At 48.1% G+C, this 23427-nt stretch overlaps 8 protein-coding genes across 8 annotated transcripts; 5 read left to right on the forward strand and 3 right to left on the reverse strand.

Annotated features, from left to right (window-relative positions):
- Nucleotides 1–469: 469 nt before the first annotated feature.
- On the forward strand, nt 470–2942 carry optD (uncharacterized protein; the record flags this gene model as incomplete). Its single annotated transcript, XM_056920836.1, has 3 exons — nt 470–650; nt 718–2656; nt 2732–2942. 3 exons carry the CDS (start codon nt 470–472, stop codon nt 2940–2942), a joined length of 2331 nt encoding a protein of 776 aa, XP_056778873.1.
- Nucleotides 2943–3224: 282 nt separating this feature from the next.
- On the reverse strand, nt 3225–6171 carry N7478_004623 (MCM DNA helicase complex subunit MCM6; the record flags this gene model as incomplete). The annotated part of the gene is made up of 2 exons (XM_056920837.1): nt 3225–3344; nt 3412–6171. 2 exons carry the CDS (start codon nt 6169–6171, stop codon nt 3225–3227), a joined length of 2880 nt encoding a protein of 959 aa, XP_056778874.1.
- Nucleotides 6172–7320: 1149 nt separating this feature from the next.
- Nucleotides 7321–9044, forward strand: N7478_004624 (uncharacterized protein; the record flags this gene model as incomplete). Its single annotated transcript, XM_056920838.1, has 3 exons — nt 7321–7399; nt 7465–7787; nt 7902–9044. The coding sequence occupies 3 exons, from the start codon at nt 7321–7323 to the stop codon at nt 9042–9044; spliced, it is 1545 nt and encodes a 514-aa protein (XP_056778875.1).
- Nucleotides 9045–11059: 2015 nt separating this feature from the next.
- Nucleotides 11060–13816, forward strand: N7478_004625 (uncharacterized protein; the record flags this gene model as incomplete). Its single annotated transcript, XM_056920839.1, has 2 exons — nt 11060–12905; nt 12966–13816. 2 exons carry the CDS (start codon nt 11060–11062, stop codon nt 13814–13816), a joined length of 2697 nt encoding a protein of 898 aa, XP_056778876.1.
- A 4312-nt stretch (nt 13817–18128) lies between these two features.
- On the reverse strand, nt 18129–19181 carry N7478_004626 (uncharacterized protein; the record flags this gene model as incomplete). Its single annotated transcript, XM_056920840.1, has 1 exon — nt 18129–19181. One exon carries the CDS (start codon nt 19179–19181, stop codon nt 18129–18131), a length of 1053 nt encoding a protein of 350 aa, XP_056778877.1.
- A 1419-nt stretch (nt 19182–20600) lies between these two features.
- On the forward strand, nt 20601–20930 carry N7478_004627 (uncharacterized protein; the record flags this gene model as incomplete). The annotated part of the gene is made up of 2 exons (XM_056920841.1): nt 20601–20781; nt 20818–20930. 2 exons carry the CDS (start codon nt 20601–20603, stop codon nt 20928–20930), a joined length of 294 nt encoding a protein of 97 aa, XP_056778878.1.
- Nucleotides 20931–21472: 542 nt separating this feature from the next.
- Nucleotides 21473–22120, reverse strand: N7478_004628 (uncharacterized protein; the record flags this gene model as incomplete). The annotated part of the gene is made up of 1 exon (XM_056920842.1): nt 21473–22120. The coding sequence occupies one exon, from the start codon at nt 22118–22120 to the stop codon at nt 21473–21475; it is 648 nt and encodes a 215-aa protein (XP_056778879.1).
- An 827-nt stretch (nt 22121–22947) lies between these two features.
- On the forward strand, nt 22948–23139 carry N7478_004629 (uncharacterized protein; the record flags this gene model as incomplete). Its single annotated transcript, XM_056920843.1, has 1 exon — nt 22948–23139. One exon carries the CDS (start codon nt 22948–22950, stop codon nt 23137–23139), a length of 192 nt encoding a protein of 63 aa, XP_056778880.1.
- Nucleotides 23140–23427: the final 288 nt, after the last annotated feature.

The raw sequence follows: 23427 nt of genomic DNA on the forward strand, positions 1-23427 counted from the left end.
GTCGGCAAAATTCGGTGAGTCTATCAGCATTTACAAGATAACGATCTATAACTTATCCCGTGTCATTATCATGCACATGCATATGCTTGTCATAATCACAGCGAATCTTTAAAATTATCAAGAAAAATCCGATGTTACGACGGGTGCCTCTTGTACCACCACGGAGAGAATCACACCATCCTAGTCAGTTCGGAAAATCCGAGACCAGTTTACTGGTATACAGAAGCCGGGTTAGACCTGCTATTTCGAGCTAAGCTCGTGTATTTCTCCACTTCTAATTCTGGGATGGACAGAGCCCTGGAGTCTTGTCCAAAGCCTTATCTTTCCCCGCATTCCCTCAAAGTCAATTTTGCGACAGGTGCGATAAGCTTAATGATAATAAAAGGATTCACATGCCATACGATTTAGTCAATGACTTAAATAAAAATTTCCAAGCGTAACAAGGATACCCAGGCGACTTACATTCGCTATGGAACCCAAAGAAATGGAATCCAAAGAATTAGATACCGAAACGGTCAAGCCTCTGCCCGATAATGCGGATGAAGAGGTGGGTGAAGGGTGTTTGGATAACACTGAGCTGAAGTCCGAGGGCGAAGAAAATGAAAATGTTGAGTATAATTATGAATCACATCGATCACCTTTTCCTGAGGGTAAGTGCATCATGATTTCAAGTTGTCTGGGAAAACATGCTAGGATATGAATTGACAATCGCAAAAGTTAGAGCTGTTGTTCCCGAAACCGATGACCCGAGTATGCCAGTTAGCACTGTCCGAATGTGGTTGCTAGGTGTGATATTCACAATGCTTGGGTCTGGAATCAATCAATTTTTCTCGTTGCGATACCCCTCCGTTCATATCGTTGCTCTCGTCGCGGAGCTTCTGGCATACCCACTTGGCGTCTTTCTTGCGAAGACTCTCCCGATGAAAAAAGTCTCCCTTGGACCCCTGGGAAGCTTTATGATCAATCCAGACAGACAATTCAATATCAAGGAACATGCTCTGATTGTCGTAATGAGTAACGTCTCCTTCGGCTACGCTACTGCCGACGCCACAAACATCATCCAAGCCTCTAGCAAAGCCTTTTACGATTTCAATCTCAAGCCTGGTTTCTACGTGATGATCGTTCTATGTGCCCAGCTCTTAGGCTTTGGAGTTGCTGGTCTAGCCGCTCCATGGCTAGTCGAGCCAGCGCGTATTATCTGGCCAGGAGTCTTATCCAATTGCGCCATGCTGCAGACACTACATTCTCGCGCGAACTCTATGGCAAATGGGTGGCGCATCTCTCGTCTACGGTTTTTCCTATACGTAACGGCCGGCGGATTCCTCTGGTACTTCTTCCCGGGCTTTATATTCACAGCTCTCTCATACTTCACCTGGGTTTGTTGGATAGCACCCAAGAACGTCATCGTCAACCAGCTTTTCGGTATGCAGACAGGTGTTGGTCTCAGCCCGATTACATTCGACTGGAGTCAAATAGCGTACAACACGAATCCTCTACTATCACCTTCGTGGGCAGCGCTCAACGTCTTCGCCGGGTTTGCATTCTTCTATTGGATCATCGTTCCAATCCTCTACTACAAAAATGTCTGGTTCACAGCATACCTCCCACTAATGACAGCCGATGTCTACGACAGAACAGGCGCAGTCTACGAAACTGCCCGTGTCATTGCATCAGACCATACACTCGACGTGGAAGCTTATAAGAAGTATTCCCCTCCATATCTGGGTATGACATTCGCATTCGTCTACGGTCTCTCCTTCGCCTCAATTACCTCCGTCCTATCACATATTGGTATCTGGCACGCGCGCGATCTCTGGGCTGCCCTGAAAGGCCGAATTCAACTTGATATTCACGCTCGCTTGATCCGTGCTTCATATCGCCGGACCCCGTGGTACTGGTATGCTTCAATTATCGTGATAATAATGGCTATGTCAATCGCTATGGTCGAAGTATACAATACCAAGCTGCCTGTCTACGGTGTCTTCCTTGGCCTAATCCTTCCAGCCATTTACATGATCCCGTGCGGTATAGTGCAGGGTATCACAAACGTGGACGCAAATCAGCTTAACGTGCTTGCCGAGTTTCTGGGCGGATACCTTTTCGAAGGGAGACCGCTAGCAAATATGATATTTAAGATCTTGTCCACTGATGTCGTCGGACAAGGCGTCTACTTCGCAATGGACATGAAACTTGCGCATTATCTTAAGGTGCCGCCGCGGACTACCTTCGTTGCTCAGGGAGTCGCGACTATACTTGGTGCTCTTACTCAGGCTGGTGTTACGTTGTGGATGTTAGGCAATATTGACGGAATCTGTGAGACGGACCAGGCTGATAATTTTACCTGTCCTAATGGGCGAACGGTATATTCTTCTTCTGTTATCTGGGGACTTGTTGGGCCTCGACGTCTTTACTCCTCTGGGAAAATATACTCGTCACTGCTGCACTTTTTCTGGATTGGACTGCTTATGCCGTTTGTTACGTACTTTTTGTACAAATGGACACGACAACGTTTCTGGAAACTTATCAATTGGCCGCTGATTTTCGTGGGGACTTATAATGTGCCTCCGGCTACTGGAATCAATTATTCGAGTTGGGCTTTGGTGAACTTCCTTTTTAACCATGTTGTGCGCCGTCGTTGGTTTGCGTGGTGGACTAAGTATAGTTCGTCTTCCCTGATTTTCTCTTACATATCTCTCCTTTGTTCCTTTCTGGTTATACGTTGCTGACTTAGGACTTTAGATTACATTTTGGCTGCTGCGCTCGACACTGGTCTTGCTCTGAGCGGCATTGTTATTTTCTTTTGCATCTCATACCCTGGTGCTACCTTCCCTGACTGGTGGGGTAATAATGTCTATTTGAATACTGCAGATGGAGAGGGAGTATCATGGCTGAAGATGCCGTCGGTTGGGTATTTTGGACCAGCGAATGGGACGTGGACTTGATTGAGTATTATAATGGAGACAAATATTAACTATCATCCAAAATGATTAGAACTACGTGAGAGACAAGACTACATATTTTGTGCAATCGATATCAAGTCGTGAATTATACATTCATGCTCAGTAAAGTACCATAAAAATTGACAGAAAAACGGATATCATCACTCATGACCCCTTAGCTCCTTTGTAATCCAGCCTGAAAATGCTAAACAGAAAGACGAACCGATCCCAGGAAATACAAGGAAGAATTTAATCAGACAATATGAGACAGAATTATTTTCCATCTTACATCTCCTCCAATGCACAGTTGGGATGCATCACATAAAGAATCTTGTCGTCGGCGTTGGACTCTTGAGTGCCCTTCTCTGACATCATATTGGGTGCAACGCGCAGCAAAACGAGTTCCTATGTTCGAATGATTAGTTATTGGCCTTAATTTTCAGATTTGACAGCTTGTGTAAAGTCAACTTACCTTGACCATACGCTTCAAGACCTTGGTGACCAGGTCACGCTCGCGGCCATAGTCTTCTTCGGTGTCCATCTCGGACTCGATTTGTTCCAAGTACCACACGATCAGCTCCTCGTGTTCAACACCTTCACCCTGGCTGACTTCATCTTCATGCACACGGCGAACGAGCAAGTTCAAAATCTTCGCATACTTATCGTATGTGATCTTAGTCTTTGTACGCTCGGGCTTAGATTGAGCTGCAGGCTCAACTCCGCCTTCGGGCATTGGACTGTCACCCTCGCGATCCCGATCGGCCATCTCTTCGTCCTCATCAGCAGCAGCAGCAGCAGCATGGGCTGGGAGTTCATCGTCCATCTCTACGTCATCCTTCTCAACCGTCACGATACTTTGACGCAGAAGGTCATAGGCCTCGATGACGAATTTAGGAATGACTTCCTCAACACAGTTGGCTTTGGCGACAGCCTCTGACAGACGGATCAAAGACTCGAGCTGACGAACAGTGATACGGTATGAAGAACGACCAATTCCACCTTGGGCATCGTTGGCACGGAGCTCCTTGTACTTCTCAACGAGAAGAGACTTGGCCTCCTCGGTGAAAACGGGGCGGAAAGTACGCGCGAATTGAATGTATCGTTGGAGTTGCTCAGTACTTAATTCGGGCTCCACAGCTTCATCACGGTTCATGTGGACATTGACGATATGCTCAGCCAAGTTGCGGTCAACATGCTCCTTAGGCTCATCACGAACGACGAAGAACACGTCGAAACGACTCATAATAGGTGCACTGAAGTTGAGGTTCTGACGGAGAGTTTGTTTGGGGTTATAGCGACCGCCGATGGGGTTCGCGGCGGCGAGAATGGAGGCGCGAGCATTGAGAGTGGTGTGAATACCGGCCTTGGCGATGGAGATAGTCTGCTGTTCCATGGCTTCGTGAATGGCGACCTGGTCACTGATGTCCATCTTGTCGAACTCGTCAATGGCACAAATACCACCTCCGTTGGCAAGCATCAGGGCACCGGCTTCGATGGTAAACTCGCCAGTCTCAGCATCCTTGACAACTGAAGCAGTCAAACCAGCAGCAGAGGAAGCTTTACCACTGGTGTAGACGGCACGTGGGTGGAGAGAGCAAATGTACTTCAAGAACTGACTCTTACTTGTAGCTGGGTCACCAACGATGCAGATGTTAATGTCACCACGTAGCTTGAGACTCTCGGCTGATGTACTCTTGCTCACACCACTGATCAGCTGAAGCAGAAGGCCCTTCTTGATTTGACGATGACCCCAAATCATAGGGGCAATTGAGTCAACAAGTCGTGAATAGATGTATTCCGAGTGCACCAAAGCCTTCAAGTCCTGCACCTCCGCTGGGGTCAAGCTTTGAAGGAAGGCTTCTTGGGCCTTGTCATCATTCATGTCAGGATCAACATTCTGGTTTAGAGAGGCCAGGATGTTGTTAGATTGACCGCTGAGTTGCTGCTCAGGCTTTTGGCCGGGAGTTGTTGTGTCGGGCGTGACCATGCATGCCAGGAAGGCGAGACGGTAAGTCAGATCACGGACACCAAGAGCCTTCAGGCCAGAGACACCGCCACCTCCAACCTCGCTACCACGGAACGAGCTGTTATCGCGAACGGCTTCGGGGCGCACTCCAGGAAGTCCAAGCTGACTTACGTCAGGAACGACAATCAATGTACCGGTAAAAATACAACGTTCACCGGCCTTGGAACGGTCAACCATCTCACCCCTCAGAATAACATCCATTGTACGTGGCATACTACCGGTCGGAATTTCGTGGGATGATTCCTGAAGCTTGACCTTCTGCCAATCAACGAAGGTACTCTTGCCAATATCCAAGCGCCAGCCATTGCGGTTACCGCACACTGAGTTCGGACACTCAGTAGGCTCTGTGTACTTGAAGGTCTGCTCCACGTTCGGCACAACAGTTTTACAAGCCTCGCAAATGAATGTACCCAGCGACAATTCTGGCCGAATCTCAGATGTTCTCGTCACAGTACCGGAGACAGAGAGCAACCTTCCAATTTGCGATGTTCGTAGTTGGCGCAATCGAGAGACCAATGGGAGGTTATAGAAAGCCAGGGCAAACAACTTGTCCGTCTGTTGGTGGCGAGTCTTCTCACGAATTTGGCGCTCCAAATCTGGGTTGTCGGTGACATTGGCGTAAGCGGATGCTACAGAGGCACTCGAGTGGGTGGAAGCGGTTGAGGCCAAGCGATGGGAAACAAAGTATTCGGGCTCGTACTTGGCGACGAGGTTGTGGAGAGCCTTGGTAAGGAAGGGTAGGAAACGGTAGTATTGGCTAGCAATGGCGTCGGCCAGAATGGGGTTTTCCAAGGACGTCAAGTGAGTGAAGTCCACATAGAGGGTAGACAACTCGAATTTTTTCATGCCTTTGATTTGGGCAATGTAGTACTTGTCACTCAAAACTTCACCGGATGAAGGCGGCGTAGATGATGATGGCTCTTCCATAAATGTTTCGAGGAGTTCTTGAAATGCTTGCTGCACTTTTTCTCCGGCTTCATCGATCACAGGTGGGGGACCTGGCGCATAGGGATTCCTTAATCGACTGACTGTTGACGAGCCACCAGGACCAACCACTTGATCATCTGGGAATGCGTTCATATCACTCATGGGGCCATTGCTTTCGGATCGTCGAGAGCTGGGCAGGTGGTCGGACCGGAGCTGTTCACGGGAACCCGACCCAGAGCCCAGCTCGGATTGAAGAACGGCATCGAACAATGTCGACATTGTGTTGGAGAGCAGAAGGGCCTATGGTAATATTATGAGGCCACAGCTATAGTTTCAAGCTCTCTCACAAGTGCTGTGAAAATAAAAGGAGGGTATTGGGGGGAGGCCGGGAAGGTGGGATACAGAGAGAAGAAGTTGAGATTAATCCACACACATGGAGAGACAGGGGCCACGCTTTTTTTCCCGGGTCGCGTAGCAACGCGTAGCACGCGTTAATTGATTTCTTATGTAAGCTCGTTACGGGACTAGTCAATTGAGCAGGATACTTACACCTTATCCCTCAGGCATCATAGGACATCATCAGGCAAGAATACCTCGGGGACCACACTAGGCCTAAACAGGTTATAGGGGAGTCCAACCTTGAACCCAAGCAAGAAAAAGCTTCCGAACTAAACCGCTTTGGTCACGAGTAAAATCCGACCGACTGCATCACTGGAAGATTTGCCGACCAATAGAATTACTGAGAAACTTCTTCAACGCTTCTTTGACCCTTCGAAGCAGCTGGACAGGATCAACTTCTTCTTCGGGTTGCCAAATAGGATCCACTTCAACACGTTGCGAGCCTCTTTTGGGTAAGAGTAATGTTATTCCCCCTCCCTTTTCTTGGGTCTCGGGGATTTCACTCGGCATCGAGAAAAAAAGAAAAAAGAATGATTACCCCATGATTATTCTATCATTATACGATTATAATAACTACAAATTTTTCATCTTAAGCTTTGGTTCATGCTTCCTCCCCTTCCCTCTCCCCATCCTTTGCTTTTTCCTATTTCTTGACCCAGGACCTTTCAACCCCCTTTATCCATTACTGTGGGGCAATTGGGAAGTGACGCTGTTCGCACGGGCGGAAGGGAGCCGTGTTCGTTGTGCCCCACGCCGAGTCATCCGTGGATGACTATTGCTGGATGATCAGCTCCGTCACCTTGCATCGCCGGAGATTATAATTGCCCTTCTCTAGCGCTATTACCCTCTACTCTCTCTCAAAACCCTTTCCCCTTCGCGATTTCCCCTTGGAAACGATCCACTCTGATTCAGGGCCTGCGATGGTGCCCAAACCCCGATTTCCAACCTGGAGGAATTTAGGCGGCTGTTGGTTCGGTATGCTGCTGTAGTGGCAGCTTCATCGCATTCGATCCAACTTTCAATAAAGACATGTCGGCCAGCGAGCACGAGCTGAATGTGTCGGCTAATCCGGAGGATGCCCCTCCGATGATTGCGTCAAATGTTGCGGGTATGAATCAACCATGCGGGGATTTTTTCCTCATCGCGAATACTCATCTCGATCTGGATATACAGGATCCGCAAATGATGACTCCCAGGTGACCAAGTCGAGACGGCGCAGGCGACCTGCGGAATCCGAGAACCAAGCGAAAAGTCAAGCCTTTTACTTTGTCGACTCCAATTCATCCTCGAAGGAAAAAAGAGCCCATGTAATGCGACACCACGTCCAAGAGAAACGCAAGCAGCGCAAAAGGTCCCATGGCACAATCCCTTCACCACCGGAACAATTACAAGAAGCGTCCTCCTGGCAGGCCAGGAAGGATTCGGGATATGATACGGAAGATATACAAGACCCCGCCGTAACCAGTGCGCCTGGTCTTTCTGGACAAGATTCTTCGGTATGCATCGAAAATCTCGGGCTCCCCAAGGCTTGGCCAAGAAGCCAATGACTGAGGGCCATGAGCCCCCATCTATGGAAGTAATGAAAGTTACAGTACTTACTATGTGCGCAGCTTCCTATCCGATTCTCGGCCGTCAATCCACACGCGCAACCGACGCCCATGCAGTTCGATCCGGCCGGCACGATTGTCGATACATCTCCAAAGGATCCATCCTCAGGCATTCCATATGCCCAATGTCCCGAAGACCTGGAATTGATTGACTTTTGGACAAATAAGTTAACTTACTGGTCTGGACAAAATCCCCTCATCAAAACACGAATGTTTCAAATCGCTTCGCAGCATATAGTGCCCTTTCAAGCCGTCATCCTTACCTACTGTGCTCGCGCAAAGGCACAGGTCCAAGAAAACCCGAATAGCGACGAACTTCAACGTCACGTTATCCAAGCTCGGAAAAATATACAGGATGGTACGACGGGTTCTTTGCAGGTTCACCCAGATCACCTAGTCGTTGCCCTATCGGGCATGGCCCTTAGCGAAGATCGATTCGGAGACAAACAGGTTGCTCAAGCTTATTTAGAGCAAGCTTGTCGGATTATGCGTCCGCGCTCTGGAAGTAACATTCCCGTGGAGGCATTTCTTCACTATGTCCGATTCATTCTACCCTCACCGAATCTACCTTTAGAGCCTAATGCATTGCAATGGCTGGTGGCGTTCTTACGAGGCGCAGAGCAGCTCATGCATATGCACAGTGCCCCAGAATATCACGCACAGGCGCCACAGCGGCTTGACATGTTTCAAGACTGTCAGCTGTTTTCATTACTATCGAGTGGACCTCGACCATCGCAAGTGCCACACGCGTCACGCATGTATGTGGTCCGGGACCCTCAAACCCAGGAGGTCAGTCGAACCACTGCACTCCTCTACATTACTGCAGCTCTCTGGGATTTCAAAGATTCAGCCGACCAGACCAATCGGTATTTAATCTATCTAAAGAACATGGTTGAACAACACCAGCTGGCTCAGCACCCTGCCTGCGAAACACTTTTGTGGTTATTATTGGAGCAAGGCTGTGATCCTGACCTTCGAAACCCTGAACGAGCATGGTCCGTTGGCGAGATTTTGAAGACTCATCGGCTTCTCCGACCTGAGCTACAGTTTAACTTTAACGAGATCTTGATGAGCTTCTTGACACTACGTTCACCGATTCGCGGCATTGACGTGTTCGAAGAGGAGCTGCAAGATGAATATAAATAGTAACGCGTTGTATGAGAGACACAAACACAGAGAGAGAACACAGACATTTACGCATGAGATCAATCACATAAATTCTATTTGGTTCCGCTTGCAGATTGCATACACCGGCATAATCTCGGTAGTTAAGATCTATGAATCAAATTGATGCCGCTAATGGAGGTGAACGTGGGCTTGGCATGACCCGAAAACCAGGACTAAGTGTAATCGTCATGGATAACCACAAAGGGAACGAACCATGGCCGTGCACGGGTGTGGGCCAGGGCAGAGAGGGGGGTACAGGAGAGTACGGTCTCGGCAAGGCTCTACATTACCAGGTACTACTGTGGGGGTATGTATTTGATATCAGAAAACTGCGAACCAGAAAAGACAAAAAAGCAAAAGTCCATGACCTGTCGACAAGCTGAGAAGATGCGGTGGACACGACGCGGGTGCTTGGTGGGTCCCCATGAGCCCAAGCGGAGACCGAAAGCAAAGTTCTCCGAAAGTACCTTTTGCAGCCTTTTCCGGCCATTTGTAGCAGAACCCGCATCTGTTACGCGGCTCCTGTACCTTCCAGGTACATACAGGCACCAACCTCCTATCGCGCGCGATTGTTGTCGATGGTGTCGATCCTTATCGGGATCATGATTATCATGATGATATCACCGTGTCGATTTGATCCAGCATTTCTCCCGCCCCCTTTGCCCCTATGACCTTCCATTTGCATTCCGAGGAAGGCGCAAAGATTGGCTGTAATCTGGGGTGCGTTTGACGTGTGGAACTCATTATGATCTAAACGGTATGTCTGTCGTATGTTTTCATAGGTTAGTCTGTTCTAGGTATGCATTATTCAATTATTCGAAACTTTGTCTCAGCTCTCCACTTTGAACCACCGCAAATTTTTTCCTTACTAGGGCTGAACTGGCTGAATTGGGCAAGAGAATTCTCTACAATCATCACACCCATGGGAAATTCTGATCCTCCTCAATAGTGCATCCCACTAGTGGTTCTTAGCGTGGCTCGGTCGCCCGATCTATTGGGACCAACTCAGCAACTGAGCTGCGTATCCATGGTGCTCATCGGCGATCATATTTTCGCGAGCCTTTTTTTGTCTAGTCACAAGCAAACTACCACACTAGCTTCGGTATGTTTTCTCTGTAGCTTTTCTTTCTTTTTTTGGCTGCCTTTCTATGATAGTGATATGCACCCAGTAGGTAGCACATCAAATTTGAATGTCATCAGGGAAGTCAAGAGAGAAAACCCCCTGGATTCCTAGTTACAAGTGATGTACAACAATCCCTCTTACGCATAGTCAGTCTCCTCGGGTTTCATGTCTGAGTTTGTTGTTTAATGTGATATGTATCCCTTGCGGGGCGAAGAGGTTTTTGCTGTGGCTTGTGCCGTGGCGCGGACTTCTCCGATCTCAAGCTTGTAAGCAGGTCAATTATGTAAACAAGGCCGAACAAATGAAATAAAAAATGAAATGAAAAGAAAAAGAGGTATGGATCCCTCAATTGTGGATTGTACAGCTCACCGAGTCATCGATCATGCTCTGGTGCACCATAGAGACGAACCTCCCTAAGCCGATCGTAGGATTTGCAGAGATGATCCAGCCAGAGTCCAAGTCTGGATCGGCCACTCGCCACACGTAATTTCGCAGAGTGGAGTCAAGCTAAGGAGCTATTCCAATTAACTCGGCACAGATCAGAATAACACGAGCGGAGGGAAAACCCCTGCTCGCCATAAAAAATTAATTAAAAAGAAAAAAAAAAACCTTGGTTACGTAGTTTTACTGCACATATCCACGATCGTCGTGGTATCTGGGATGCCCCTCCCAATCTCTAAACTTTAAACTTTCTCTCTTTAATCTTCCTTTTTCTCTCCTTTCCAGTCACTCTTTGCCTCTCCTTTCTTTTCCCCCTCTCAACTTCATCTGGGGATAGTATCGTGGTTGCACCCCTTATACGACAACACCACGTGCACTTCGACCTGTGCATATACTGTGACTACTACTTGGAAATAGTCATTCGGCCACAATGAGGGACTACATCGGTACCGTCGACCGACTGGTCGCTCGCGCCAGCGACCCAAGCGCGACCTCCAGCTCCGCGTCTGCGTTCTTGACTACATTGGTCCCCTCTCTGATCGTGTTTGTTGTGATGGTCTTGCTGTTCATTATGCTCCGCAAGACACAGCACCGCATGTACATGCCCCGTACTTATATCGGATACCTGAAGGACTGGCAACGCACCCCGGATTCTCCCACTGGTTTCTGGAACTGGGTCAATTCCATGTACCAGCTGCCCGATACCTATGTCCTGCAACACCACTCTCTCGATGCATACCTCTTGCTCCGCTTCTTGAAGATTATCTCCCTGATTATGTTCGTGGGTTGCTGCATCACATGGCCTATTCTGTTCCCTGTCAACGCGACTGGTGGTGGTGGACAGACCCAATTGGATCTGCTGAGCATGTCCAATGTTTCGGACAGCCAGTACGGTCGCTACTTCGCGCACTGTTTCCTTGCGTGGATCTTTGTGGGCTTCATTTTCATTATGATTACCCGCGAGCACATCTTCTATATCAACCTTCGTCAGGCTTACTTGTTCTCGCCTGCTTATGCTAGCCGTATCTCCTCGCGCACTGTTCTTTTCTCCTCTGTGACTAAAGACTACTTGACTAAGGAGAAGATCACTGCTATCTGGGGACCTAGCAAGGTTAAGAATGTCTGGTTGGCTACGGATACCAGCGACTTGGAGGATAAGGTTAAGGAGCGCGATGATGCTGCATTCAAGCTTGAGGGTGCTGAGACCAAGCTTATTGTTCTTGCCAACAAGGCTCGCGCTAAGGCTCTGAAGAAGCAGGGAACTACTGAGGAGGGTAACACTGAGGAGGAGGGTGTTGGCCAGTTTGACGATGAGTCTGGCTCCGTTGCGGCACGCTACATCCAGGCTAAGGACCGTCCTACTCACCGTCTCAAGTTCCTTATTGGCGAGAAGGTCGATACTATCAACTGGGCTCGTTCCGAGATTGAGCGCCTTACTCCTGAGATTGAGGAGTTGCAGGCCAAGCACCGCGCTGGTGATGCTCCTCTGGTTTCATCTGTCTTCGTTGAATTCTTCCACCAATCCGATGCTCAGGGTGCTTTCCAGTCTGTCGCTCACAACCTGCCCCTTCACATGACTCCCCGCTACATCGGCCTGGACCCTACTCAGGTTATCTGGTCCAACCTCCGTATCAAGTGGTGGGAGCGCATTGTGCGTCACAGCGCTACTACTGCTTTCGTTATTGCCTTGATTATCTTCTGGGCTATCCCCACCGCCGTTGTTGGTTGTATTTCGAACATTAACTTCCTGGTCGCGAAGGTTCCGTTCCTGAGCTTCATCAATGATGTTCCCAGCGTCATCCGTGGTGTCATTACTGGTCTTTTGCCTTCTATTCTGATGGCTGTTCTCATGGCCTTGGTTCCTATTATCATGCGATTGATGGCCAAGTTGGGTGGAGATCCTAGCGTCTCTGCTGTTGAATTGACCACTCAGAACTACTACTTCGCTTTCCAGGTTATACAGGTGTTCCTTGTCGTTACCCTGTCATCTGCTGCCACCAGTGTCGTCACTTCCATCATCTCGAAGCCCGCCTCTGCGGCTACCCTGCTTGCCAGCAATATCCCTCGTGCTTCCAACTTCTATATTTCATACATCGTCCTGCAGGGTCTGTCCTTCAGCGCCGGTGCCCTTCTGCAGATCGGTGGTCTGATCGTTGGCAAGATCCTGGGTCGTCTCCTAGACAAGACTCCTCGTAAGATGTACACACGTTGGTCCAACCTGGCTGGCCTTACTTGGGGCACAGTCTACCCTGTCTTCACTATGCTTGCTACTATCGGTATGTCTTACCACCTCTTTCTTATTCTACGCTCCTTCCATTCTAATACACATTAATCAGGTATCATCTACTCTTGTATCGCACCTCTGGTTCTGGGCTTCGCCTGTATTGGCTTGTACCTCTTCTACTTCGCCTACCGATACAATGTGCTGTATGTTTCCAACGCCACCATCGACACCCAGGGCAAGGCCTACACCCGTGCTCTGCAGCATCTTACCGTCGGTTGCTACCTTCTCATTGTCTGCTTGATTGGTCTCTTCGCAATGGCCAGTGGCTCCAACCAAATCGCAGTTGGACCTTTGATTCTCATGATCATCTTCCTCATCTTCATCATCCTGTACCACCTCTCAATGAACGCCGCCATGGAGCCACTCATCCACTTCCTGCCCAAGAACCTCGAGGCCGAAGAGGAGGGTCTCCTAGCCGCTGACCGCAAGCAGCTTGGCTCCGTCGATGAGTCTAACGGTGCCGGTATCGCCAAGGAAGAGCACAATGGCGTCTCCAACATCGACAGCGGTGTTGGCAACGTTGACTCCGCCGAGAAGGGTGTCAATGGCTCTGCCTCTGCCTCAGCCTCTGGCATTTCCGGCAACTTCTTCACCCGCTGGGCTCGCCCCGATAAGTACTACGACTACGCTACCCTGCGTCGTCTTGTTCCCAGCCCACTGGACATCCAGTCCTACCCCGAAGAAGCCGAGCGCGACGCCTACTGCCACCCCTCCATTACCGCCCAGCCCCCTCTTCTCTGGATCCCCCGTGACAACCTCGGCATCAGTGCCCAGGAGGTCGCCCACACCAACCGTGTCATCTCCATCACGGACGAGGACTCCTGGCTCGACGAGAAGAACAAGATTAACTGGAACATGGAGAAGGGTCAACCTCCTATCTACCAGGAGAAGATCAACTACTAAGCTATTCTGGCCAATTGACATGATCATTACATAATATCGGTCAATTTGTCCCGATGGCTTGGATATACCCATATACCCATCATCTATGCTCTGCGTACCCGGATTTTGGATTCGAACTGAACTTGGTCTATTTTGATACCCAGCGACTCAGCCATTCAATTGTCTGATTAGCTCTGATTTCGGGCTTGTGCCCTAGATTCTCATATCTCCGAATTTCCTTTCTGTCTATGAACAACACGGTGGAGGAGTGATCGAGTAATGCTTCTCAGTCTGGATGTCTGTCTACCTGGCTTCAGACTTGGAGCTATTCGCCTCCTCCCCATAATTATTTAAATTCTTAATATATGGCTGATGTGTATGCGTCATGTCCTTCATAACCTTGAGAATGTTGCCATGATACTCGTCTTGGTGTTCACGTTTCATGATCGAGTAGTTACGCAAATGAAATGTATATTATTCTGTCTCATCTTTCCCTGGCTTGTTGTAGCACCTATTTTGTAGCAATATTTTCTTACTTGAATCGCTTCTCCTATTGTATATCTAGGAGTGATTCCTTGGTATAAATCTCTACCATCCGAAGATGAACGGGCTAATGGATAGACCTTAGATACATATATCGCTCTACAACTTCAACATTTGAACTTGACGGTTAACGCGCGTTGCGGAAACCTTGGAAATCAGCGGTGAGAACGATCATCCATTAACGCTGACAGTTAGGCAAACCCCCAAACATAACTTGTGTCAAGGATACGCCCCAATCATCCGAGTCTTACAGAGTACTTGAATACCCAAAAATGGGCCTATGTGTATATCGTCAAGCATTTACCCCGCTGCCGTCACGGTGCACTCCGTACGATCCTCGGAATTTACTCGGCCTACTGCCAGTGGATATCCCCCCAAAGCTACATGTAGAGAACAACCTTGGAAGAAGAGTAGGTGGTGGAAAGTCCTGAGGTCCTACTTAATCTATAGCGGGGTATAATATATCATGATGTATACCCAATTTTAAGTCGGATCCAACCTACAAGAGGCAGTATACTCCGTCCAGTATGACAACCAGCTTAAAAGCTGCATGTCTGCAGTGATTTCAAATTGTGAAGAAAATCAGCAGCAAAGTACAGAAACCACAGAAATCACTAAAGTAGTGTAGTGCATTCTGCATTCTGCATTCTGTATGCACTAGCTACACTGGGCGTATTCTGCAGCCATTCATTCAAATACCCACTCCTACCCACTTCCCGTCTGCAAATGCAGGTAACACAACAAGCCAGTCTCGCCACATCAGAACATCATATTGCATTAAGTGCATACCCTAAGTGAAAATCCTTACTGCCCTCTCAAAATTTTACATTGAGATTTGATGTATGATAAAGAATGCATTAAGTACTGTTTTACAGCCCACTGTAAATCCTGGGGGACACTCATGATATCTTAATTAGCCGACCGCAACAGGACTTTGTTTATTTTGATCAACAGACAGGAAAATAAATAGTTCAAGTTTCCGAAACAATTATGGAACCGGGGTTGTTTTGAATCTAGCCTCGGAGCAAGGGGATATTTCATTGACAAAGTGCCACTATCATCATGGACAATGCTGTGGCAGGTCTTTATTGGCTGAGTGCTTTTTAGACTTATGTACAGGGATGTTCTGGGTGATTTGATGTCTCTATCCATCCTGGGGTTTGGCGGGTAACTTTGCTTCAGTACGTGTAAGAGACGATACCAATACGGTAATATGTATTTATGTATTTTATGATACCGTCTTGAATCTTCCAGCTTCCAAAGTTACTAGCCAGGGCTAGAGCATGACCTGACATGTAATTTATCTTTTGTTTATTTACCAAGGTTATTTTATCAAGGAGACTTAAGAGGTCAACTCAATCAGCCAAGTTTAATGTGATCCTTCGTCCCAATCCTCCGGACATCTACCGTACTGTGTGTGCTGTGCGAATCATAATCAATCGTATCATCTAATGTCGGAATCACCTGAATTTTCAAGACTACATTACATTATCACATCATAATCTCCTTCAAAAGATCACCTGGCACTGCTACAGCATGTAGAATTAGTATGCCCCTTTTATGTCCAATGAAATACCCGTCCCGAAAATCCATGTCCACTCGAGTCCTCTACCCACTACCCCTAAATACTTAATAAAACTCACGCTTCATCAACCCAGTAATTCCAGCTTGGAAACTTCAATTCAATACTAATTCCATGATGCCATCCCTGTCAAGTCACGCCACAACCCCTCCCGCATGGTACTTTTGTCCTCCGTAAGACACACCTGGATATATCCTCCGCTCTCATTACCTACCAGAAGTGGAGATATTATGCGACTCCACCGCAAATCCTCAAGTTCAGCCATTCACAACATTTCACACGGCCCGGGGAACTGGGCGCGCGGGGCTAATGGGGGCTGGAGGGGTTTGTAACTTGTGTAATAAAAAGGTAGTGTTATTTTTCTGTGGATGAGGGTTCCACATGGAATATCCCTCCTGTATTTTAAAGAAGTCAGGTATTATTCGATTGATTCGTCTGTGTACCCAGAATTTATGATCTGGATATCTTATCTTTGGGAATTGTGGACTAGTGTATTCAGTATTCAAGCAAGATACACGGAGTACCTACATAGCCATTTAGGGCCCGGAGCTGTTTAGCGAGAAGACAAGGATCATGATATGGAACGCCACCCATGTAGGAGGCCGCTAGCGAAGGAAGCCAACCGATTTATGCATTTTAATAGGCTACTGCGGAAATGAAACAATGACACTTCGGATCCCTGTTCAACTCCACTTGATCGACAAAGGTACCATAAAACCATGTCTGGACTCGGTGGTGGATGTCTGCAACTTCAAGTTTGCCCAGGTGCCTCGTGGGCAACCGCACTATTATGATGTATACTAGTATTATTGTAGGATAACTTGCATACGATGGCATATACAGTATATTTCAGATCTCTGCCAATTCTGTCTTTAATGCTTTTGGTTCGTTTCAAGAAGTTGGCTACTATAACTCAAATGTTTATGTATACATATAGAAGTGATTCGCTAAGATGCCATGCATGCGCCTACAATTGACATTTAGTTTCAAATACCGATTACAGCCCCAATTCGCTTCCAGGCCCAGAGCTCAATAATTCGACTACAAATACAATGTATGCACTCGAAAATCTCTACCCAGTGGACCTTGACCTCAATCACTAGCCCAACGTCGCATGTGCACGGTAGTCAAATCCTCCCCCCCCCACTAGACATTCAAAACACTAGCAGCCGTTGGGTATCCATAACTTCGACCCAACGCATCAAAACGTCAGTCTAACGGTCAAAATACTGGAGCTACCGGCCTTCCACTGGCATTCTGTGCAAGGATCGTGGGGATGCCCCTCGTTGAATGACGAATCAGGATTTCGCATGCATTTGACAGCACACAGTGGACGACAGGGTTACATGTAGACGTAATGGTATGCACTGTCAGCCGTGTAGTAGAATTGCAATATAATTCGTGTGGGCTGTTTAATGTTGGATCCAATTAGGTGTGTATGTGATGGGAATGGATGGAGAATGCATGTAGATTGATTCATTAGAGAGCAGGGATGATACTTCCGCTCCAAGGTTAAGATCAGGATTTGGTTTTGCTTGGATACAGTATTTGTAGGTATTTCGCAGGGTTGCTGCATGTTAATTAAGTTGTTGGGGCTTAGGGTGCATGAGTATTTCCTTGTTGCGGTACGTGTAACCGAGAGAAAGAGACGCGTCTACGCTTCCTCTTTCCAAGGTGTATGGAATGATCTGTGGATTTGAAGTTGTATGAGAGAAATTTCATTTTCCTAGGTACGTAGGTTGTAATAATGATAGATACTGGAGAGCCCTGCGTTAAATAACCCCCCAAAGCAATGCAAATGTAACCAACAGGCCCAAAATAAAACGCCGTGAGCCAGCGCCGTGTGCTCCAGGTAGATAAGTAGATGCAGCAAAATGAATAAGAGACAGGTATAGTGCACCTAGGTGTGAGTGATCATCTCAAAAGATTGTAGGAAAGTCGAGAGCGAATAGGTCAGGTAAAGCCAGGAAAAGCGGCAGTGGAAAAAATAGTAGAAAAATAGGTTGAAGACGCCTGAACTTGAACAGCAGTCCCTTCGGAGACTGGAATTTCGCGCCAAAGAAAACCAATTAAATGACAGCAGGAAAGAAGGGAATAAAAAGGTATATTGGGTGAATATTGAAGATTTCGACCGGGGAAAACGCTTTTTGCTGGAAATGGGTTCGACACGCTTAATCGCACATAAGAGGAATCGGACAAGATCGTTGTTTAGATCCGGACCCGTGAAGCTCGAAACGCAGATAGATCGATGGACTCAGCCGAGGTAGAAGAGTCATCGTCGACTTCAATGGGCCCCACTGCGACGGTTGAGGGTTGCTTGCTTGCTTGGGTAAGAGCTGCTATCCGAGCGAGTCGAGCAGCTGTGGGAGTGGGAGGTGGTTTCGCTAGTTCCTCTTTTTCTTCCTCGGTCGCTTCCTCCTCTTGCTTCTTCTTTTCCTCTTCAAGTCGGATTACTTCTGTCTTGACCATTTCCAGTAGCATCTTGAACTTCTCCTCCACGCCATCGAGTTCTGTTCCGCAATCACCAGACCGGAGAACTTGGTACGCGGCCGTTTCGCAGAGCCCATGCGCGAGCTCTAATTGCTTGTCTGCAAAGTCAAAGGGTGACTCCTTGCCCAAGCCGTTTGATGTCCCAGTTACACCAACCACTCCGGACGCGGTCCGTGTGCTTCGAACACAAGCCAGCGAGGCCATGGATGATTGTTCCGCTCCTCCAAACTGACTAGAAAGACCAGCGCTGCGGTTGAGCAAGTTCGCGCGAAGACCTCCACGAGGCATCAATGACATCTTGCCGCGGCGGATGTTGTTCCTTGCCATACCGATGTCCTTGACAGTCTCTTCCAGGGACTTCTGTGTGTGGCCGTCATATTCGATGATGACGCTGTGGCGGGTGCAGACGAAGGCGTGGCGTTCACCGGAGTCGATAGAAGGGGCTTCATCTGCACCGCGTTTACGACCTGCTTGTTGTGCTGGGGCAGTTTCGTCCTTCGGGGCTGTGGTTGTGGTGGCGACTTCTACCGCTTCGGAGGCGGGAATTTGTTGTTGGGCGATGGGGATGAGGTCCTCGGTGTGAATGGAGCATACGGAACTGTTCTTTCGGCGGCGAGGTTTGTATGAGGCGTGTCGTCGATAAGCCTCGGTGAATTCGGCGTGTTTGGCGAAGGTATGTGCTGCCAGCTCGGAGACGCGGGTGATCCATGCGGGCAAGTTGGTTTGAAGATGGGAGAAGGCTCCCAGTGCATCCATGGGAGGTGCAGCCATTCCAAAAGATCCGGTTCCTCCTTCCTGGTTACTTGTTGATTTGATATATATCCACCGGGGGCCTTTGCAAGGCACAGATGGGTTGGGAAGAAGAAAGGAGAGGGCGGATGTATAAACAGTTTATGGTTGGAAGGCGGCTGTTCGTTTCGTCGTGGTTATCGTATGCGAGAGAAAGGGGGTGTTTGGTGCGGGGGTGATGGTGAAAGTGCGGGCGCAAGTTGTTAAATAATGATCTTCCTTGGTAAGGCGACAGATATACTTGGACAGGACTAGACGGTGAATGCTGGGGAGGGGTTGTTGAGAGAGAGAAAAAGCGACCCCAAGGACTTGGGACCAGAAGAATCGAGAAATGGGGAGTCGAGCGGTATCGTAACCGTACAGTACTGAGATACATCAATTACGTTAAGGACTGAGTTCCAAATGAGTTTTGGGTCATGGCGGAGCTGTTCGGTACGGAAAGGATCTACTCCGCCTCCCCGATTCTGACCTTGGAAAGAAGTGCGCTACACCAGTGGTATAATCTAGACATCTAGAGATTGATCCATGGATATAGAGTATGGGATATAATAATAATAATAATAATAATAATAATAATAATTTAGAATATGGGAGCTTAACTCTCTATACTTTGTTGTTCTTTCCTTTATAAAATATTTTTCTTTGTTAGGTTCCTACAGCCGAAGAATACAAGGAATACCACCTGCATCTTGGCAATCCTCATTGTATTTTTCTACCCTACGCGGCCTAAACTCTGAAAACACCGTGATACTGATTTACAAGGAAGTTTAGCTCGCTCTCCTGCATGTCTGTGACACTTGATGAGCGGTGAGCAGGGGATCATGCAGGCCATTGACACTGACACTGACACTACGCTTAGGGTGTCATGATATGCATGATCCACGTTCTATCCCTCGACAGGATCACCATGACAGGCCTCAGACCACTAGTATAGTCTAGCGAATGTTAGTGTTAGTATCTGGTCATTCCATTCCATTCCAAGCCAAGCTTAAGCACGGGGAACTGGCAACAAGCCCGGCAGCCGCATTACTATTGACATTAGCAATGACAAATACCCAGTCGAAAAACAAAGCAACCAGCACCTGAGATCAACATCCCTAACCTACCATCTTTCCAAAGTTGGAAGTATCCGTCTACTCCGTAGAGATGAGCATGCATATTATTGTAACAGAACTAGACTCGGCAAAGACGATCCACCAGCAAATTTCATCCAAACAAGATAAAGAGTTGCGACCAGGATGTCGCAGAATTCACTCAACCGAGGCGGGAACCATTCCTAAGAGGGATTTGACACGTAACGGTCGGGGATCGGGGTCCATGGGGAATCACGGGGGCCATTCTGGATTCTGGAGTGAAAGAAATTCCCCAAATTACAGATTAAAATCCATCCCAATCCACCAAATGAAAGAATGTCTTGAAATGTTGATTCTGGTGGATATTACCGGTGCCACGAATCCACCTTGTACGGAGGCTGGTCCTTCGCGCGGGAAAGCCCGTGAATGGGGCCCCGTCGCACCGATCAGAGCCTGTGGTTGGTTGATCGGTTCCTCATCTCGAAGCCTCGGTCGCCCGGGCTTGTCACGTATGTGGTTCTGTACGTACGGGACTCCATACACAGGTCCTCGAATGTTAGGACTTGGCACGGTATTGCAGTCGTATTATTCACTTCTGGTCACTCCTATCCATCACTGGGAGGGCCGCAGGGCGGTTGCTGTTGCCACTCCCGTCTAAGTTTTGAATTTTCCATGGAAACACGTCAAAGCGTATTTGATACCGACCGCTTCGCGATGGTTAATGATTGGATGAATCTGTGAACTTGAAGGGATAACAAGGCTTAGGACGACTATGGGAAGGGAGCAAGGGCCTTGGACTGTCCAGAGATGAATGGTGGCTTAATGGGCACGAACTCCACGTGATACTTCGCGTCGTATATCGAACTGATCATCTGTTAGTGTCAAGAGTTAAGAAGGAATGGAGTGTAAGGGAGTCTGCTGATATGCAGAACGAAGTGGTCATTAAAACTGATTAAAACATTGAAAAAGACAACAAAGAAGACGAACACATGAAAGAAAGATCTCAACTCCAGTATTAAATCGCATTCCCAGCATCAGATCTCATTTGAATCGTTCATGTCCAGTCACCATACAGATCTCAGAGATAGGAGAAACCCCAGTCACACAGGTCAAATTGGCTCAGGCACAATGGATTTCCGTCAAAGGCGTTCGTCATTCGTCATTCATAACCACAAAAGAGATCGATGTATTTGTATTTCATTACTGTCCACCCCCCCAGGCTGCTTTCCATTCTTCAATGTGATCCAGGAGTTCTCTGGTCGAAGTGACGACAGCGGTGTAATCAACTGCCAGCTGGTTGAGACGCTCTTCAAGCCGTCGTGAGTAGGCAGAGTGGAGACCCAGTCTCATGGAACCCTTGAGGTTGTCTGTTGGGTGATCGGGCATCTCGTATTCGGTGAGAACAGTGTTCGGTTCAGGCTCAGCTTCTGTGACTGGCTGAGTAGAATGGACGCGCTTGCGTTTGGTGGGGTGAGAGTCGTGCTCGTTGACGGAGGGGAGTGGGGAGGGATCTCGCACAGCCTTAGCCTTGGGTTGGGCCTTCTTCTTGCCCTTGCCCTTGCCCTTGAACTTGCCCTTGACAGGGGCATTCTTGATGCTTCGGCTCTTCTTGTGGGCCATGTTGTCAACGGCTGATATAGTAGGTTGAACAATGGCGGCCGCAGAAGCAACCGCAGAAGACGGACAGGGCACAGAAACAGCCACAGTAGAGGACGGGGCAGCAAGAGAAGAAGACGAGGGCCCAGCAGCAGAAGCTGAAGTAGGAGCAGAAGAGGAAGGGGCAACAACAGATGAAGATGGATAGGTCTGGGGAGTCAGGTTAACGAATCTTCTTCGTCGGGGAGGCATTTTTTGTGGGGGGACTTGGGAGGTTGAGAGGTTGGAAGTGAGAGAAGCGACCTTGAGGGTTGAGTCAACTTACCATTCCGCCTTGATCTGCCTGTGCGCGTTCGCCAATCAATATATGTGCCCATTGCACTACATAAAGAAGCTCTACTTACAAAATTCTCGCTATTCACCTCGTGGAGGCACTTCTTCTTTTTATGCTTGCACTCTGCGCAAGCCGGGGTACGGCGACGGACCACCTTGGCGTGGACGGTGGTGTCGACTACAATGATCAATTATAAAAGAACGGTTAGCCACTGGACGCAGAAGTCAGCAAGCAATCATCGTTACCAGTCTCCATGGTGAAGGTTGTTTTGGGTGGTCTTGATGGTGGGTGGGTATGGGGCGAGGGAAGAGAGGGGAATAATCGCCCACAAATGGAGAGCAAATAAGCCTACCCTAAAGACACCCTGAGGCTCAAAATGAGGTATGTTGCCTAATATTATTGCACATTTGAATGGAATTGACTACAATACCATATAGACCGTCATATTAAGGTATCTGGGTGAATGGAACAATAGTATCGATATGGAATAATAGTATTGACATGGAATCTTCCTGTGGAATCTTCCTTTTCAATTTAATTCACCTCCCCAAAAAGGTCATTGAAGCCTAAGTGCCTCATAAGCATCCATCCCCCTTTGAGAAGAACAATGGAATGGTGTTCCCACTTCAAAGAAATCCATTCAGGTCTTTGGTACATATGGTGGCCGATACATGTAGCGTTTGTCAAGAAAAACACCTTAGTCTTCACAGATGCGCTCTTAGTGGTTCGGTTTTTATTGTGGGCCATGGCGTCGGAGTTTGAGGCTGTTGTAGGTGCAGAAATTGCAATGGTGGAGGTAGCAACAGCAGCTGAAGATGGTGCAGAGAGAGCAGAAGCGCAGGGCGCAGCAACCGCAGAAGAGGGAGCGGGCACGGAAGAAGCAGGCAAAGGAAAAGACAACAAAGGAGCGACAGAGGAGGAAGATAGTTGGTACTGAGGAGTCAAGTTAATAATCTTCTTCGTAGGAGAGGCAATTTTTTTGCGGACATAGGAGGTTGAGGTTCTTCTTGTAGGCTATGGCGTCGAAGGCTAAGGCTGTGGTAGGTACAGAAATAGCAACAGTAGAGGTAGAGGTAGCGACAGCAGCAGAGATAGCAACTCAGAGGTAGTGACAGCAACAAAAGATAGTGCAACGACAGCAGAAGCGTAGGGCACAGCAACCGCAGAAGAGGATGCGGGAATAGAAGACGATGGAGCAACGACAGAGGAAGATAGGTACTTCTGA

The sequence above is a fragment of the Penicillium angulare genome, assembly GCF_028827245.1.
Source record: "Penicillium angulare strain IBT 27051 chromosome Unknown utg000004l_segment0_segment0, whole genome shotgun sequence".
NCBI classification, from domain to species: domain Eukaryota; kingdom Fungi; phylum Ascomycota; class Eurotiomycetes; order Eurotiales; family Aspergillaceae; genus Penicillium; species Penicillium angulare.